Genomic DNA, 17,346 nt, shown 5'->3' with positions numbered 1-17,346 from the left:
CAAAAAGTCCCATAAACTACCTTTTTTTTTTTTTTTCGTTTTATTTTTAAGCAGTCTCTATCCCCAGCATGGGGCTTGAATCTACAATCCCGAGATTTAAGAGTCACGTGTTCCACTGACTGAGCCAGCCAGGCATCCCCGCTAACTATTTTTTTGGTTGTTAAAGATTGTAGGGTTGTAATATTTCTCAAATGAAGGTTTAGATTTTAATCCAGAAAAAAATTTTTTGAAAACTTTTATATTAGAAAAGAAGCATCAAAAAGTCATTTATTTTTGGAAATGTTATGAATTGGTCTTGAAAGTCTATTGGCCTAACTTGCTAATGTGTTTGTTTTGGTGAAAGGTGAAAAATGAAATTTCTTTAGTGGCGGAAGGCTTTCTTCCAGAGGACGGAAGTGGCTGCATTGTTGGCATTCAGGACTTGCTGGATCAGGAGTCTGTGTGTGTGGCCACAGCCTCCGGAGATGTCATACTCTGCAATCTCAGCACATGCCAGGTAAGTGGAAGGGTCCAGTGAGGAGGAAATCTCCAGCAGCCTCAAGCCACGTGTTTTGTGTAGAAGTTGAAAAAATCAGGAGCCATAATACTTAAGCATTTTGCAAATGAGAGTCTTTGCATTATGTATTTCTTGACAAAAAGTTGTTGGCCTGGCTGTAGCTGTACTGTAGCTATATGTTAGCTGTATTTCTAAAGCTCACTTTTGTCTACTGATGGCAGCTGGAATGTGTGGGGAGTGTGGCCAGTGGCATCTCCATCATGAGTTGGAGTCCTGACCAAGAACTGGTGCTTCTTGCTACAGGTAAGCTTGTCCCTGGTCTCTCGCTCTGACTTTTATAAAACGGGACGCATAATACCTTAAAGGCTTAAGTTTTGGGGTACTTATTCAGAAAATTTCTTTGAACAGTGATAGCATCGTTATAATCTAGAGGGAATTTGTTCTTTTTGACTTAAATTTCACCTCTTAGTATATTGTTTTAAAAAATTATTTCTTATAACTGTTTCAATTTTTGGAAATGAGAAACAGTCCTAAAACTTGGGAAAACTCTGAGGTCCACAGTAAAATTGTCAGCAATATTTAATCTATTCCAAGAGCAAGAATTGTTATTAAACAGATTCTAAAGACTGCTCTTCTAGCTCTTTCAGGACCTCTTCATAAGCTCTTGAAAACTACTTTTTTTCCCCTTTGAGTCTGTTCATTCCAGATGAGCTTCTGTAAATTGGCACCCCTGATGAGGTATGTCTTTGAAGAGATAACCTTGGTGAAGTGTGAAGTTAGTGGAGGAGGGCTGGTGGACTTTCATGTTAGCTTTCATAAACAGTTGAGAATAAGCACCAGGTAACTTACCTAGGCAGGCAGAGCTGTTTTGTTGTTTTTTTCCTTCAAATGAGAGTCAAAATATTTTGAGTGAATTGTGTCTTTCCTGTTCTCACTCTAAACTCCTCCAGTCCAGCCCTGTAGCTTCCAGTGCTGTAGATACTTATGAAATAGCACATTTGTTATGTGAAAACAAAATCATTCTTGTTTGTGCCCACCCAAGGTCAACAGACCCTAATTATGATGACAAAAGACTTTGAGCCCATCATGGAACAGAAGATCCACCAGGATGATTTTGGTGAAAGTGAGTATAGCTTTCTTTTGAAACATTTTGTGACCTGAAGTTCCTCTCAGGTTTGATCATTTTCAGAAACCCAAAGAACTATAAAAGGTGAAGCTTCATGCATCAGTGTCTGGTAGCCCAGGTCCTTTAGCCCTTTCCAGACCATACAAGGCATTCCTCCGGTGTTTGCGGCTCTGAGAGTTCAGGTTGCCAGTAACCTGGGGAATAGAAATCTGCTTAATGTCACCTGCATAGTTGTTACCCAAACCTCAGGGCAGGCTTAGGCTGGGGCTTCAATGAAAGGAACTGTGCTAGCAAAAATATAGCGAGCATTTCTGGGGTACAGTTTTGGGGCAAAAACAAGAGAGGTGGGATAGAAGGCCGATTTCTTTGTTCCTACTGATTGGACCCGAATCTCCATTTTCATGGGAACCATCAGATTGTTTTCTTCCTAAGATGTAGCTGATGTATGGGAGTATTGAAAGGGGAGAAGATAGGAGATGTTTATTGAGTATAGGAAGCTCTGGCCATCACAAAGGCACCAGGTAGATGGCCCGGTTGAGGAAAGGGATGGGGGAGAAGGGATTTTAACTTTTACTGATTACTGACCTCATGCCTTCTTGTTCTCCCAACTCTGAGAAGTCATTTAGAAAGTTGCTACTCATTTATTTATTCAAAAATAATTTATTCAGAGATGATTTTTGGGTAGGTACTGTGAACACAGCAGTGTGTTTGGTGGTGTGGATAATTCAGATTTTCCTTTAAGGAGTCCCATAATAACATGTGTAGGTATTAGGGTAGCGTGAGGGGAAGGGAGCAATGGAGAGGGAGGACTTGAGAAAGCTGGCTGGAGCTGAGTCTTGGCTAAATTGGTGTGGGATGGGTGACAGTTGAGGGTAGGGGTGTGGTTTAAGCAAGGAAATTCATCCATTGCCAGGCATGGATGCTTCATAGACACGACATGGCTTACTCAGGCAGCCGTGAGTACTGTTGTATTGCTGCTGGCAGGACATGAGTGTGAATTGAAATAAACAGGATAGATTTTGATTAAATTTGGACAGGTTTTGATGATGCCGGATTTATTGGTTGATTGGTAGAGAGGGAAGAGACTGGAGACAGGGTGATCAGATAGGGGTAGTAAAAGAAACAGGTAAGAGATAAGGAAGGTGAATGTGGGGCCGAAAGGTGGAATGAATTCAGGAAAAATTTGATTTTCAGGGAGGACGGGGATACGTTTTTAGAATTATCTGAGAAATGTTTTTGGAATACGTATACATGATTCTCCTCCTGTCTTCGCCAATTAGAAATAGTAGTTAGAATGTGAAATAAACGGGTTTGGGTATGTAAGGTGAGGAAGAAAGAGTTTCATGGGGCTCCAGTCAGAAGCTCAGGTGATGGGAATAAAGATGCCAGTAACTGAGAGGGAAGGTAGGGAAATGCTGACTTGTAAGCGGTAGATGGTGAGTTCTGTTCTGGATTTATTTAAGGGCCATGTGGGATCACCATGTGGAGTAGGCAAATATAAGGGGTTGAAGCTCAGGAGAGGTCAGAGATGTGGATTGGGAGTCAGTGGCACGTAGGGAATCTTTACAGTCTTGGGAGGAGATAAACTTACTCAGGAGCAGGTGTGGTGCTAGAAGAGTCTAGGATCTAGGGTGGGACTCCTGGGCATCCTTTTTGAGGACAGCCACAGAGGGAGTAACCAGCACACCTTTGGATGACAAAGTGCACTGGGCCTGGCTAATCCCACTGACTTTTTCAGAAGAAAATAATAGAGTGTAAGTCAAGGGAGAGGGGGTCCAAGTCAGGGTCGTAGGTCTTAGACATATATTTGTCTCATCACTCTGTGATTGTGGTGAATAGATTATTTTCCCTGTAACCCAGGGGTTGACACACTTGTTCTGTGAAGGGCGGGATAGCAGTTATTTTCAGCTTTGCAGACCACATGGCCTCTGTTGTAGTTACTCACCTCTGCTGTTTTAGCGTGAAAGCAGTTACAGACAATACATAAAAGAACGGGCATGGCTGTGCTTCAATAAAAATTTATTTGTAAATGTAGATACACGCTGTAGTTTACTGATCCCTGCTCTCACCCCATCACTTATTGTCTGATCCCATTGGAAAAGTTCTCTTGCTTCATTCGTTGGTCCTTTACATCTCTGGAAACTTTCAGATAGAAGCACAGGGGTGTGCACCAGGGTAAGCATTGCTGTTCATAGACAGATGCAAGGTGTGCTATTGTAGTACTCCCATGTACCCATGCAGAGCACACAGGAAATGGTCATGCTGACCTGTAATATATAGAAATTACGAGGGGGAGGGGAAGGAAAAAAAAAAAAGAGGTTAGAGAGGGAGGGAGCCAAACCATAAGAGACTCTTAAAAATTGAGAACAAACAGGGTTGATGGGTGGTGGGAGGGACGGGAGGGTGGGTGATGGGTATTGAGGAGGGCACCTGTTGGGATGAGCACTGGGTGTTGTGTGGAAACCAATTTGACAATAAATTTCATATTAAAAAAAAAAATTACGAACAGCTCTGCTTCGTCAGAATCAATGGCAGGAGGGAAGTATTGGGTCCTGGATCTGCCTGGATACTGCCTGATACACGTCAGTACTACCTGTTGCAGGCGAATGCCTGATCCTGCCTACTGGAACAGAGGGTTGCATTATTTCAGCACCTGACTGCATACTTTATGCAAAAGAAACATTGTGATTTAGAGAGAACCTTAGGCTGGAAGGTGGACAGTCTGTGTTCTAATTTTGGCTTCTGCCAAATTTAGAGGGTCTCATTTTCTATGTGAGGAGTGAATTCCTTAATCTACAGTCCCCACCACCACTGACACGAAGGTTGGATACATTTAGTTGACCAAATAATTATAATCAGAATTTTATTCCTAGCTCTTGTGTTGAGTTTAATGTTCTTATCCATGGATGTATCTCATAAATTCTTCATGTTTCATTCTTACTTGTGAAGTGGGAATTGTTGACTGTCCTTGAGGGAATTTAGAATATATAAGATGACAGTGAAGTGCTTTCCAAAATAAGACCATTTCAGATTCTTCAAAAATCACTGCTGTGTATGATATGGAACATTGGTTTTCAAATATTGAGTGCTAGTCAGTTTATTGAGAGGTCTCAGAGGACCCAAGTAATTGCCAGTGACCTACTTAATGAAGAATAGCAGTGGAACTGTTTTTATTTCATTTCATGTAGCTTATTGGTTGTCTTGCATGTTCTCTATCAATTGCTCTCTAGGCAAGTTTATCACTGTGGGATGGGGCAGGAAGGAGACGCAGTTCCATGGATCAGAAGGTCGGCAAGCAGCCTTTCAGGTGCAAATGGTAAGATTGGTCTGATGGAAACAGAACCTTGACTGGAACAAATACAAGTTTTGCCAACTACCGGGAGCTCTTAGGTGTCCTGTTAGAGGCTGATAATGGATAGAGCTCTTCTGCTTTAGTAAAACTGAAACTTTAGAGCCCTCGGAATGAGTCATTCTAGAAAGACCCCTTTTCCTTTCTTATTGCCAAGGTGCTTTGTATTTTTTTTTCAGTGTAAGAATAATTATAACTAATACTCAGTTTAAAAAATATATCATCACAGATAGAAATGAAGTATTTTGTGTATCCCTCCCAGATACTCTCCCTTTCCTCCCCAGAAAGAGCTGCTATCCTGCATTCACTGTAGATCATTCTTATGCATGTTTTCATATTTTTCCTACATACATAAATTAGGTACTTTTTCTGATTTTTCCCTTTGGATGAAACTCTGTTTTCCTTTTCTCTGAATACATTTTTTTTCCTTTTTTCTGAATACATTTTGAAGGTAGAACTATCAGAGTTACTGATAATGGATTAAATGTGGAATGAGAAGAAAGAATGATCCCAAGATTTGGGCTGAGCAAATAGAAAAGCATATTACTTGTATCCATGCAGACATTTCCATGAGCTCCGTGGGACAGGCGGATCAATAACACACCACTTGTCATTTACATTTTCCATCTTTACTGATTGCTGGCTACAATCTGTGTGACTCCTATTTCATCTCAGCCTTTCACTAGGGGAAGGGTTTGTGTTCTTTGCCAATTGAGAATATGTCTTGTTAGGCTGCCTTGTGTATTCCCCGCTGTGCGGAGTGTGGTGCTCGTGCCGTTCCGCTGCCCCCTGTCACGGGAGTGTGATAATGAATGCTCAGGTGATCTTTTGTTCCCCAGCCTGCAGATTTGGCCTCTGTCTTCAAGACTTCAAGACCTTCAGGACTGGGATATAAGTGGTGCTAGAGCCCTTTCTTGCTCCTGTACTGCGGAACACAGAACCCTTCCGTGTTTGCATCATTGCTGCTGGCTTTATTGCCTCTGATTTTTCTCTTCCTGCCTTCCTCTCATCTTTTTAACTTGTCTCTGCACTGTTGTAAAGCTTATACAGTAATCAGATAACCAGAACTCTACCCCTTTACATTTAGATAAACAGAACATCTATTTCCTTACCGTAGTTACCCAGTAGATTCCTCAGCTCCTTATGTTTAGTATCAGATCTGCAGCTCTTTTCCTCTGTTGCTGTGCTTGGAGGCCACTTTTTTTAATGCGTGAAGATGGATTTTGTTTTGGTTTCTTGGTTTCTTGATGATTTCTGGGTCTGAGAAGCCTTCTAGAAGAGTACCTGAGGATTCTATGAAGATGGTTTTCTAGATAGCTTAAATGTCATGTAAAAGATTTAATTTTAATAGTCTGGGGCTGGGGCGCCTGGGTGGCTCAGTCGGTTAAGCGTCCGACTTCAGCTCAGGTCACGATCTCGCGGTCCGCGAGTTTGAGCCCCGCGTCAAGCTCTGGGCTGATGGCTTAGAGCCTGGAGCCTGCTTCCGATTCTGTGTCTCCCTCTCTCTCTGCCCCTCCCCCGTTCATGCTGTGTCTCTCTCTGTCTCAAAAATAAATAAACGTTAAAAAAAAAATTTTTTTTTTAAAAAATAGTCTGGGGCTTGTTTGATTTGGGACCATTTAAGTCCCCCAGTAACATTTGTGTTTCTTCCTCTCTTTAGTACGAGTTGGCTTTGCCCTGGGATGACCATAGACCACAAGTGACCTGGCGTGGTGACGGCCAGTTTTTTGCTGTGAGTGTTGTTTGCCCAGAGACAGGTATGGAAATAAATTGCAGTTAAAGAAAATATTTTTTATTTTATTATTAAGTTCAAGAAGGTTTTCTTCTTAGGCTTTTTAAAATTATACATACGAGGTGCTGCTTTAGATTTTAAGTGAATTTAGAGCTAAGAACGAAAAGAATTCTTTGAGGTCATCTGCTCCAGCCTCCTACTTGTGGGTACAAATTCTTAACAAGATTAATCTAATTAGCTTCGTAAAACCATGGCAGTTTTTATTAATAAGATGTTGGAACAGTTCTGACTTGACAACATTTTAAGTGTGTCTGTTTCTTTATTTTAACTCTACCTGCCACCCAGGAGCCCGGAAAGTGAGGGTATGGAACCGAGAGTTTGCTTTACAGTCCACCAGTGAGCCTGTGGCAGGACTGGGACCAGCTCTGGCTTGGAAGTGAGTGCGAGAAGAAACCTTGTAACTTCTTCCTCATTGAATATTTTGGAACTGGAGTAGGGGTGGTGATACCTGTTGGGTACAGGTGTTTATATAACACAAAAGGATATTAACTTTTACTCATTTGGCTGTAGGCCCATATCTCTCTCTTTGTAGTTTTTCTGAAGTTTGAATTCAATTTGAATAATAGATTCACAGCTTCTTCACAGATGTCATTCCAAGATATACACATTTTACAGCTTATAGGGAGCTTCTGTATGAAATCCTTGTGTATAACAGAAAGTGGTGCTTAGAAGGGAAGTCACAGTCTGCAAAGCTCTCAGGGGCAGTGGAGCTTTGGTGAAAATTAGGGAAAGGGCTTTTTTCTCAGCACAAGCCGCAAGCTCTTAGGCTAGAGGGTTCTGTTTGCTGAGGAACATGCAGGCTGGATCTGGGCCCAGTAAACTTCGTGCTTAGTGTCTGCAACTGCCCTGGTCAAAGACAGAAGTGTCTCCTCTGTCTCAGTAGCATCTGTTATATGCCAAACCCCTAGGTCTATGAGTTTCAGACATCTTTTTCCCACCTGTATTTGAGTGACAATTGGATGACAGAGCAAAGAGAGAAAGGTATTGAAGTTAAAGCTATAGAGACAAATACGAACAGGATGAGGTGACTGGGATGTTTTAAGTAGGCTGAGAAGTCTTTTTTTATTTTTTTTAACATTTATTTATTTTTGAGACAGAGAGAGACAGAGCATGAACGGGGGAGGGGCAGAGAGAGAAGGAGACACAGAATCGGAAGCAGGCTCCAGGCTCTGAGCCATCAGCCCAGAGCCTGACGTGGGGCTCGAACTCACAGACCGCGAGATCGTGACCTGGCTGAAGTCGGACGCTCAACCGACTGCGCCACCCAGGCGCCCCAGGCTGAGAAGTCTTAAATACCTGTCTGAGCATGGCATAGTTGCTGAAGTCATAGATAGAAGGAGAAATACATTATGTTTTTATGGGATGTAATATTTAGAATAGAATAGTTTAAATAATGTATTGGTTTTTTAAAAAGTCACACTGGTGCAGTCTAAATCCGTAGTCTTGGGGGACAGATGGAGCCTTTGAGCAAATCACGAAGAGGCACTCTATCCCCTGGGCAGGTGGAGTACGTCACTAATGTGAACTGCTTGCCAAGAGTCACGTGGGCTTTAAACCTTCCTTGGGTAGAGGTTTTTTGTTGGAAAAATCGTTTCTCTGACTTTCGTCTTGTTCTTAGCAGTTGGCTGCACTTTTGGACATTCTAACACGCAATGTTTGCGTTAAGGCCCTCAGGTAGTTTGATTGCATCCACACAAGAGAAACCCAGTCAGCAGGATATTGTGTTTTTTGAGAAAAACGGCCTTCTTCATGGACATTTTACACTTCCTTTCCTCAAAGATGAGGTTAAGGTAAGTGCCTGAGTTGTTTCACCATCAAATTTAGGGGACTTTCCTCAGCTGTAGAGGTTTCTGTCTGATGTGGGCGTATAAAACAGAAGCTCCAGAGTAGATAGTAATAAAAATAGTGGCTTCTTGTAACTGAATTTTTTGTTTTGAAGGATGTTTTGCAAAGAAATGGCAGTCTTTCTTACTCTAGTTAAAACATAGATAGAAATAGAAATCCTAATTAGTATTGTTTATTTGGACAAAAACATAATGCTTCCAATGATAGGTACTTTTCATTGATAACATTTAAACCTTAAGCCACTTGTGTACCATTAGGATTTTTACTGAAGCAGAAACACTGAATGGTGATCTTTAATTATGTAAACATAAAAATGATTTAAAATTATGTTACATTTATGGGGCACCTGGGTGGCTCAGTTAAGCATCTGACTTCAGCTCAGGTCATGATCTTGTGATTCGTGAGTTTGAGCACCCCCCTCCCCCCCAATCAGGCTCTGTACTGACAGCTCAGAACCTGGAGTCTGCTTCATATTCTGTCTCCCTCTCTCTCTGCCCCTGGCCTGCTCATGCTGTCTCTTTGTCAAAAATAAATAAATGTTAAAAAAATAAATACAATTATGTTACATTTAAATTAAGAACATAAGCTAAAGGTTGAGAGAGGAGTTTAATGAACTCCCATGTCCTTACTTTCAACAGATACTAGCATTTTGCAGAGCTGTTTTCATCCAATCACCCCTTTCTACACACACACACACACACACACCCACACACACACGCATGCACGCACTCACTCACACACACATTTTTGTTTCCTGGGGTTTTAATTTTAGAAATTTTATTTTTAATATCCATTTTTAACAGGTAAGAAAATACTTTTCTTTGTATAGCCAGAAATCCATGATCACACCTTACAAAATTAGTAATAATTCCTTAGTAGTACCTAATACCTAGTCCATATTCAAATTTCCCTGATTGTCTAAGACTGTTGACTTGCATTTGGTTGTTAAGTCTCTCTCTCTGTCTCTCTCTCTCTCTCTCTCTTTTTGGTTGTTAAGTCTCTTAAATTTTTAATCACAGTGCATTTTTTTTAAAGTCCCCTGCATATAATGATCTATTACATAGGTTTGTAGGTTCTGTAGGTTCATACTGATTTTGTATGTTCATACTGATTCTGTAGGTTTATAATTTATTGCTAGGGATCAGCTCAAGTGTTTGGTTTGTGAGAGCAGGGAATTTAGCTCTCGTAAAGATTATGAAATATGTACGTAGTTAAAGGCCAGTGACATGTCTTTTTTCCCTACTAGGTAAATGGCCTGTTCTGGAATGCAGATTCCACTGTGCTTGCAGTTTGGCTGGAGGACCTTCAGAGGGAAGAAAATTGCACTCTAAAAACCTATGGTAAGACAGCACTAGTATCTCAGCTTTATGCCACATGAAATGTAATTGAAAGTAGGCTGTGGAATTGCCTTTACCCCTTCTACTTAGTCCTGTAGTGGAATCAGAGATAACTGAGGGGGTAGGTGGAGATGAGGGAGTGGTTTGGTTTTGATTATTTATGAATTTTAGTCAGGTATCAGTCAGGGTTCTCTGTAGACATTAGACTCGGGGGACAGGCTGGCAGGTTGGAAATACAAGAGTTGATGTTGCAGTCTTGAGTCCCAAATCTGTAAGGACAGGCATGTAGTCTGGAAACTCGGGCAGGTTCTGTGTTACAGTCTGGAGGAAGAATTCCTTCTCTGGGAAACCTCAGTGTTTGCTCTTAACGCCATAAACTCTTAAGGCCATAACTCTTTGCATGAGAGCTACCCACAAAATAATCTTTTGTTTTTAAAGTCAGTTGATTCTAAAGCATGATCACATCTACAAAATACTTTCCAGCAACATCTAGACTAGTGTTTGATCAAATGGCTAGACAGCATAGCCTAGCCAAGTTGACATGTAAAATTAACCATCACAAGTCATTGCTTTCTCTGCATGGATGGTGTTATGCAGGAAGTTAAAGTGCTAGCCAAAGGAAAACTGTAGCAGCGAAAGACAAATGGCATTAGATACAAGTAAGAGTCGTCTGTATGCCTTTTTAACTGTAGATCACATTGTAAATATGTATTTTTCGGTGTGTGTGTGATATGTGAAAACATTAGAAAGTAAAGATGAGAAGAAACAAAAGTTATTCCATAATTCTTTTGCTCAGTAATGAGCATTGTTAAAATTTTCTTGTGTTCCATATTTTATGTGCGTGTATCGGTGATCTCATTTTTGATAAGTATATAGGCACGATACGTGTAGTTTTATAACTTGTTTTTACTAAGTCACAAACACATTTCCATTTCACATACCCATCAGCATAATTTTAAATTGCTGTATGGTATTTGTGCCACACCTTATTAAATCTCATGCTATTAGGCGTTGAAAGTTTTGTAATTTTTTCATATCAACAGCAATGCACCGAATTGTTTTGTTCATAAAGCATTTCACTTATTTTTTAAGTGGCTTCCAAACTTTTTAATCAACAGAACTTTTTCTTTAACTGGAATATTATTTAAAAACTCATTTATTCATTCATTCATGACACAAACCTCAATGCTGGCTGCTCCGTTAGAAAAAAATTACTATCCAGGCCTCATCTCAGAGTTGGAGTCAGTGTGTTAGAATGGGGACCAGGGGCGCCTGGGTGGCTCAGTCGGTTAAGCGTCCGACTTCAGCTCAGGTCATGATCTCACGGTCCATGAGTTTGAGCCCTGCGTCGGGCTCTGTGCTGACAACTCAGAGCCCGGAGCCTGTTTCAGATTCTGTGTCTCCCTCTCTCTCTGACCCTCCCCCGTTCATGCTCTGTCTGTCTCTGTCTCAAAAATAAATAAACGTTAAAAAAAAAAAATTTTAGAATGGGGACCATACATCAATACTTAATTAAAAAATAGGGGCACCTGGGTGGCTCAGTCAGTTAAGTGTCTGATCTCGACTCAGGTCATGATCTCATGGTTCATGAGTTTGAGCCCTGCATCAGGCTCTGTGCTGACAGCTCAGAGCCTGGAGCCTGCTTCAGATTCTGTGTCTCCCTCCCTCTCTGCCCCTCCCTGCTTGTGCTCTGTCTCAAAAATAAATAAACATTAAAAAATTTTTAAAAAGCTCCCAGGCAATTGTTAATGTGCAGCCAGAGTTGAGAACCAGTTTTGAGCCAGGGTGTCAAGGGCTGGTGCTGTGATACGCTCAGGACAGAAGTGTTGCACAAGAAGTCACATCATCTGTCCTCATAGAGCATGATACGTGGTCTAACTTAGCAACCCACAGATAGATAGAAGTGTTCTAATAGCTTAATTAGAGAACTAGGTTACATTCGCTGTGGTTGCTAGGTTAATTAAGAATTAGCAGGGAGAGGGGCGCCTGGGTGGCTCAGTCAGTTAAGTGTCAAACTAGGTTTCGGCTCATGTGATAATCTCATGGTTCGTGAGTTCAGGCCCTGCATCGAGCTCTGTGCTGATATCACAGAGCCTGCTTGGGATTCTCTCTTTCCCCCTCTCTCTGCCTTCTCTGTTCTCTGTCTCTCAAATAAACAAAACAAACAAACAAACAAATTTAAAAAAAAGTGCAGGGAGATGTTTAAAGAAAAGAAATTCCTTAATACAGTCAAGGTATTTGTTTATATGTGTTTTCTCTTTAATAAAGGTTGGTTTCACATGATCAGGTCTTTTCCCCTGAGCTTTATTGAGATTTAATTGCTATTACAACATTGTGTAAGTTCAAGATGTATACTGTGATGATTTGATACACATATATATTGTGAAATGTTTACCATAGTAAAGTTGGTTAACATGCTTCATTCACTTCACGTAATTCCCATTTTGGTTGTTGTTAAGGTGAGAACATTTAAGACCGACTCTCATAGCAACTTTCAGGTACGCAATACAGATCGTTAACTATGGTGACCATGCTGTCTGTTAGGTCCCCTGAAGTTATAACTGAAGGTTTGTGCTCTTTAACCAACATCCCCCCATTTCCTTCCCACCCCAGGATTAGGTCTTATTCTTTTAACAGATGTTGGAAGGGATAATTGCTGATAAAGGATGAGTACTGATCTTCTTTGGATAGCTGAATCATGCTTAATACCAGATAGCCGTGGACATAACTGCACGTAAAGCGCCTGGAAGAAAATCATAAGTGTCTTGAGCCTAAAACAGCATAGTGATAGTAATCTAGTGCACTTGGATGGAGTGGTTTATTTTTTATTTTTATTTTTTTATTAAATATAATTCATTGTCAAATTGGTTTCCATACAACACCCAGTGCTCATCCCAACAGATGCCCTCCTCAGTGCCCATCACGCACTTTCCCCTGTCCCCCACGCCCCATCAACCCTCAGTTTGTTCTCAGTATTTAAGAGTCTCTTATGGTTTGCCTCCCTCCCTCTCTGTAACTTTTTTTTCCCCTTCCCCTCCCCCATGGTCTTCTGTTAGTCTGGAGTCTTAGAACCTTGACTACCCTACGTTCTCCTACAAGTGGACCTTGAGAGCTTGTTTGGAGGTTCTAGCAGGGGAGTGCAGCTACTCGTATACCCTTGACTGAAGAACGGTCCTCCTCTATCAGGGAAGGTCGTCCTCTTGAAGTGCACAGTTTTGGGAGGGACACACATGGAGTGGTGAGGAAGGGAGGGGACACCGGAGCCAGCCAGATGAGCTGAATCAACCCTGGCAATCAATGGGGTGACAGATGTCACAGCCAGATCGCCCTCACATCCAGGATTGAATGTTTTAATACTTTTAATCTAATTGCCAAATTTTCTTCTTTCTAAATCTTTATGAAAAAATAACTCACTAAAGCACCATTGTCCTTGTACCTTTCTGTCCTCATGATCCTAAAGTTTGAAAGTAGAGGGAAACTGAACATGTGTGCTTCTGACCTTAGCTTATCCCCATGGAAAACTACTTTTTGACAGTTATTATTGTTAATACTATGATTTTAATGAAGAGGCTGAGCAGGAAAGGTCTTTTGAAAAAGAAAAAAATTCTTGCCCATCTAGCAAGTGGCATGAAGTCTGGTCCTCCAGCCTGATGGCCTTTGTCTCATCTCCCCCTTGCAGTGCAGCTCTGGACTGTTGGGAACTACCACTGGTATCTCAAGCAAAGTCTGCCCTTCAGCACCTGTGGGAAAAGCAAGCTGGTGTCTCTGATGTGGGACCTTGTGACCCCGTACCGGCTGCATGTTCTCTGTCAGGGCTGGCATTACCTCTGCTATGACTGGCACTGGACGACTGACCGGAGCTCAGGAGATAATTCGAGCGACATGGCAAATGTGGCTGTCATTGATGGAAGTAAGGAGCTGGAAAGCGTGTCCATGAGCCTGTAGGGGTTCTGAGTCTGTTCGTGCAGATGTCATGCTTTGACTAAAACTGGAGAATTTTGATTTGTTTGGTGCTTTGGTTGTTTGGTTTATTTTTACTTATTTGTTGTTTTGTTTTGATTGGATGGGAATGCCCCTAGTGGGGGCTTGTGTTCTCTTGAGAACCATAATCCTTCCTCCTCATCCTTACCCCTGCCCAGCCCAACTCCATCCATGGTCTTCACGAATTTACTTGTCTGGCCTCTGAAGACGTTGAACATTTTGGCTTCAGAGGACGACAACAGTAATCTTGCGGCATTGGGTGTGTCAGTCTTACCTTTTTGCTCTGACACAGATTTACACTGATCCTTGCACCACTCCACTTGGGTTGCTTTGTTATTTGGTACAATATTTGTTAATTATATAATCTCTAATATGTTCAATTCAAGTCACAGACATCTGTCTAGTATGAGGATTGGTTGGTGTATTTTGTTTGATGAGGGGGAGGAAATTGGAGCAAGAAGGGGTTACTTCAATAGACAGTGTACTTACCGCTGGTAACGTAAAGGAAAACTTGTTGCTAAGATTGTGATGTGCAGTGGTGTGCTAATTTTGTTCTAATTAGTTCTAATTTGTTCTAATCAGTAGTCCTAATGCTGATTTTACAATCATATGCTCTGTACAGAGGACTTAATCAGGTAGGTCTTATTATTGAAAACATGTAGGGAAATATTTCAAGGATTTGGAAGGGAATCATTCCCTCGGTTCATTGGCTTGGTTGCAGGCCCGGGTTTCAAGCTAGAACTCTTGGCCACCTGGCCCTCGTTTGCAAGAGTTGGACTGCTCCATGCCTGAAGGTTACACACTCAGTTTTCCTTGTATACCGTGTTTAAGTTTATTTATGATAAAAGCACCAAACATTTTTAGAAACTGCTGTGTATTTTCTACCACCATTATTAGATAGTGGTGCTGTGTTGTCAGATGCTTACTTTACAAAGGACACATCCACTGACCTAATCTCGTCTTGTCTCTCACACGCAGGCAGGGTACTGGTGACGGTCTTCCGGCAGAGTGTAGTTCCACCTCCCATGTGCACCTACCGGCTGCTGCTCCCACACCCTGTGAATCAAGTCATGTTCTCTGCACACCCCCAGAAGAGTAATGACCTCGCGGTCCTAGATGCCAGTAACCAGATTTCTGTGTATAAATGTGGTATGTTCAAAAACTGTTACCAAGATGTTCTGAACCAAGTTCCTTCTGCACAAAAGCAGATTATACTATGGTGTTGCCTTGGTGGTGCCTTGCCAGTGTTTTTAAAAATTGTGAAGTTTGTGATTAATGTCATTATTATGATGATATCTAATTGGCTTGTGGGGTTTGGAATGGGAGGGGGTTAATTCTACTCCGGCTTATAAAAGCAATTCGTTTTGCTTGTTGAACTTGAAAAGTTAGTTATTTAACAGTAACATTCAACCCTGGAAGTAGCGTAGTATCTTAATGCATCTTTATCACATTTTACAGTTTTCATAGCTTTTTCCACATACTTGCAGTTGATCTCACAGCCTTCCTATGAGTGTTGTCAGAGCTGGGGTTTTTCTGTTCTGTAGGGGAGGGAAGAGAATGCCATCATGTTTGCAGTTTGCTTGAGCAAGAGTGGACAAGGACCTTAGCTTAGGTGTTCTAGCTTCTAATCCACTTGCCCTTCCACAGTCCCATTGCTGCCAGCTTCTATTTGCTCTCTTGATTTTTTTATTTGTGAGTTCAGTGGCATGCTGTAAATTACACTGGCACGTGATACTATAGCCTTGTTTTCAAAGCATCCTGAATCCCCAGCCTGAAAGGTATGCAGAGATTTAAGAAAGAGGTTGAGATGTGGTTATTTCTAGAATGCTTTATTGCTAAAGTGGATTACCTTCTAGAACCTATTAAATGAGGATTCAGTACCCTTAGTACCAGGGAAAATGTGTGTTGTTTACTACGATAGTGTCTGCATTTTTGTTTTCTAGGTGATAGTCCAAGTGTGGACCCTACGGTGAAACTGGGAGCTGTGGGTGGAAATGGATTTAAAGTTTCTCTTGGAACACCTCATCTGGAAAAGAGATACAAGTAGGTTGTTCTTAATTACCTTGGACCACGAGAACAGCATTTAGTTCTAAATTCAGCCTACTCTTACTAACCTGTGCCTGTAGCTGAGTGGAACAAGTAGATTGAACCCCTGGGCCCTGGTTTTTCAGCCTGGTTCGGGAAGTCAGTTACCTGGATATCTGAATGCCATATGCTAATGGGTGACTGTGGAGCCAAGCTGTTAGCTGGCTTACAACCCACTTCCTCTGACAACCCTTGGCTCGCCAGGGAAAACCACGCAGTAAAGGTGGAGATGAGCATGATAGGGCCAAGCTGCATATGCCTACATGCGTGAGGGGGCCCATGTTGTTACCACACGGCAGACTGAATGCGGTCTCTGTCTTTGTCGCATCCCACACTCCAGAACTTTGGGTTGCTGTGTTTTGAGTCTCCCGGGTTGGAAATCAGAATGCATCTTCCCACTGAAACAGTAGTATAAATGATTGGGTATAACTCAGTATCTCAGGTACACTGTAGACATTGTAAGATGACCCTGAAGCCAATTATTAATTATAATACCACTTCTGTGAGAATCCAGGATTTGATTATTCTATTTGATAAGCCCATGTTCTGAATTACTAAATACTGCCTCCTGAGACCATTTATTTGTAAGTTAATAGGGATAATAAACAGGCTAAAATAAGTAGCTGAGTTTAATAAGTAATATTTCTCTTAAATATATACAATATGTTTAATAAATGTGTATAATGTGGGGGCTGTCTGTATAACGCTTAGTCATTTTCGAAGAACATTTATGTGGGTTATTTCATTTCACAGAATTGAAACCACTTGAGGGCAGATTTAAGGCAAACTTGGAAGTGTGAGACAATTTATTTTTTTATTTTTATTAAAAAAATTTTTTAATGTTTATTTATTTTTGAGAGAGAGACAGAGACAGAGGCTGAGTGGGTAGAGGCAGAGAGAGAGGAAGACACAGAATCTGAAGCAGGCTCCAGGCTCCCAGCTGTCAGCACAGAGCTGGATGCGGGGCTCGAACTCATAAACCATGAGATCATGACCTGAGCTGAAGTTGGACACTTAACCGACTGAGCCACCCAGGTGCCCCAGTGTGACAATTTAGAATATAGTATCATTTTTAAAAATTGAGTGAAGGATAGCTCCACATCATTTAGAAGATTTTATGAAGGACTTGAATACTTGGTCCTTAAAGAGCAGATCTGGCTAGGACTGGCAGAGATGGTCCAGGAACATTGGCTATGGTGGGCAGAAACGTGTTGGTGGGAACCAGAGGTGGGAAGGCCCCTGTGTGGGGAAGAACACAGTGGAGGGGCTGAGTCCAGGGAGAGCTGGTTGGGTGCGAAGAGCAGTGTAGTGATCTAGCTTCTTCAATGCGTGCTG

At 41.6% G+C, this 17,346-nt stretch overlaps 1 protein-coding gene across 2 annotated transcripts in view; it reads left to right on the top strand.

Annotated features, from left to right (window-relative positions):
• ELP1 (elongator acetyltransferase complex subunit 1) overlaps positions 1–17,346 on the top strand; it is a 58,067-nt gene that overhangs the window by 4,776 nt on the left and 35,945 nt on the right. For both annotated transcript variants that reach the window (XM_006939347.5, XM_011288516.4), the window contains exons 3-13: positions 344–496; positions 718–799; positions 1,539–1,619; positions 4,853–4,938; positions 6,632–6,728; positions 7,049–7,139; positions 8,430–8,553; positions 9,855–9,948; positions 13,625–13,855; positions 14,905–15,075; positions 15,870–15,969. In XM_006939347.5, the coding sequence (XP_006939409.3) occupies positions 344–496; positions 718–799; positions 1,539–1,619; positions 4,853–4,938; positions 6,632–6,728; positions 7,049–7,139; positions 8,430–8,553; positions 9,855–9,948; positions 13,625–13,855; positions 14,905–15,075; positions 15,870–15,969 (1,310 nt within the window). The remainder of the gene's footprint in view (positions 1–343; positions 497–717; positions 800–1,538; positions 1,620–4,852; positions 4,939–6,631; positions 6,729–7,048; positions 7,140–8,429; positions 8,554–9,854; positions 9,949–13,624; positions 13,856–14,904; positions 15,076–15,869; positions 15,970–17,346) is intronic.

Source organism: Felis catus, chromosome D4 (assembly GCF_018350175.1).
Source record: "Felis catus isolate Fca126 chromosome D4, F.catus_Fca126_mat1.0, whole genome shotgun sequence".
NCBI classification, from domain to species: Eukaryota; Metazoa; Chordata; class Mammalia; order Carnivora; family Felidae; genus Felis; species Felis catus.
This window is presented reverse-complemented; position numbering and strand designations above follow the sequence as displayed.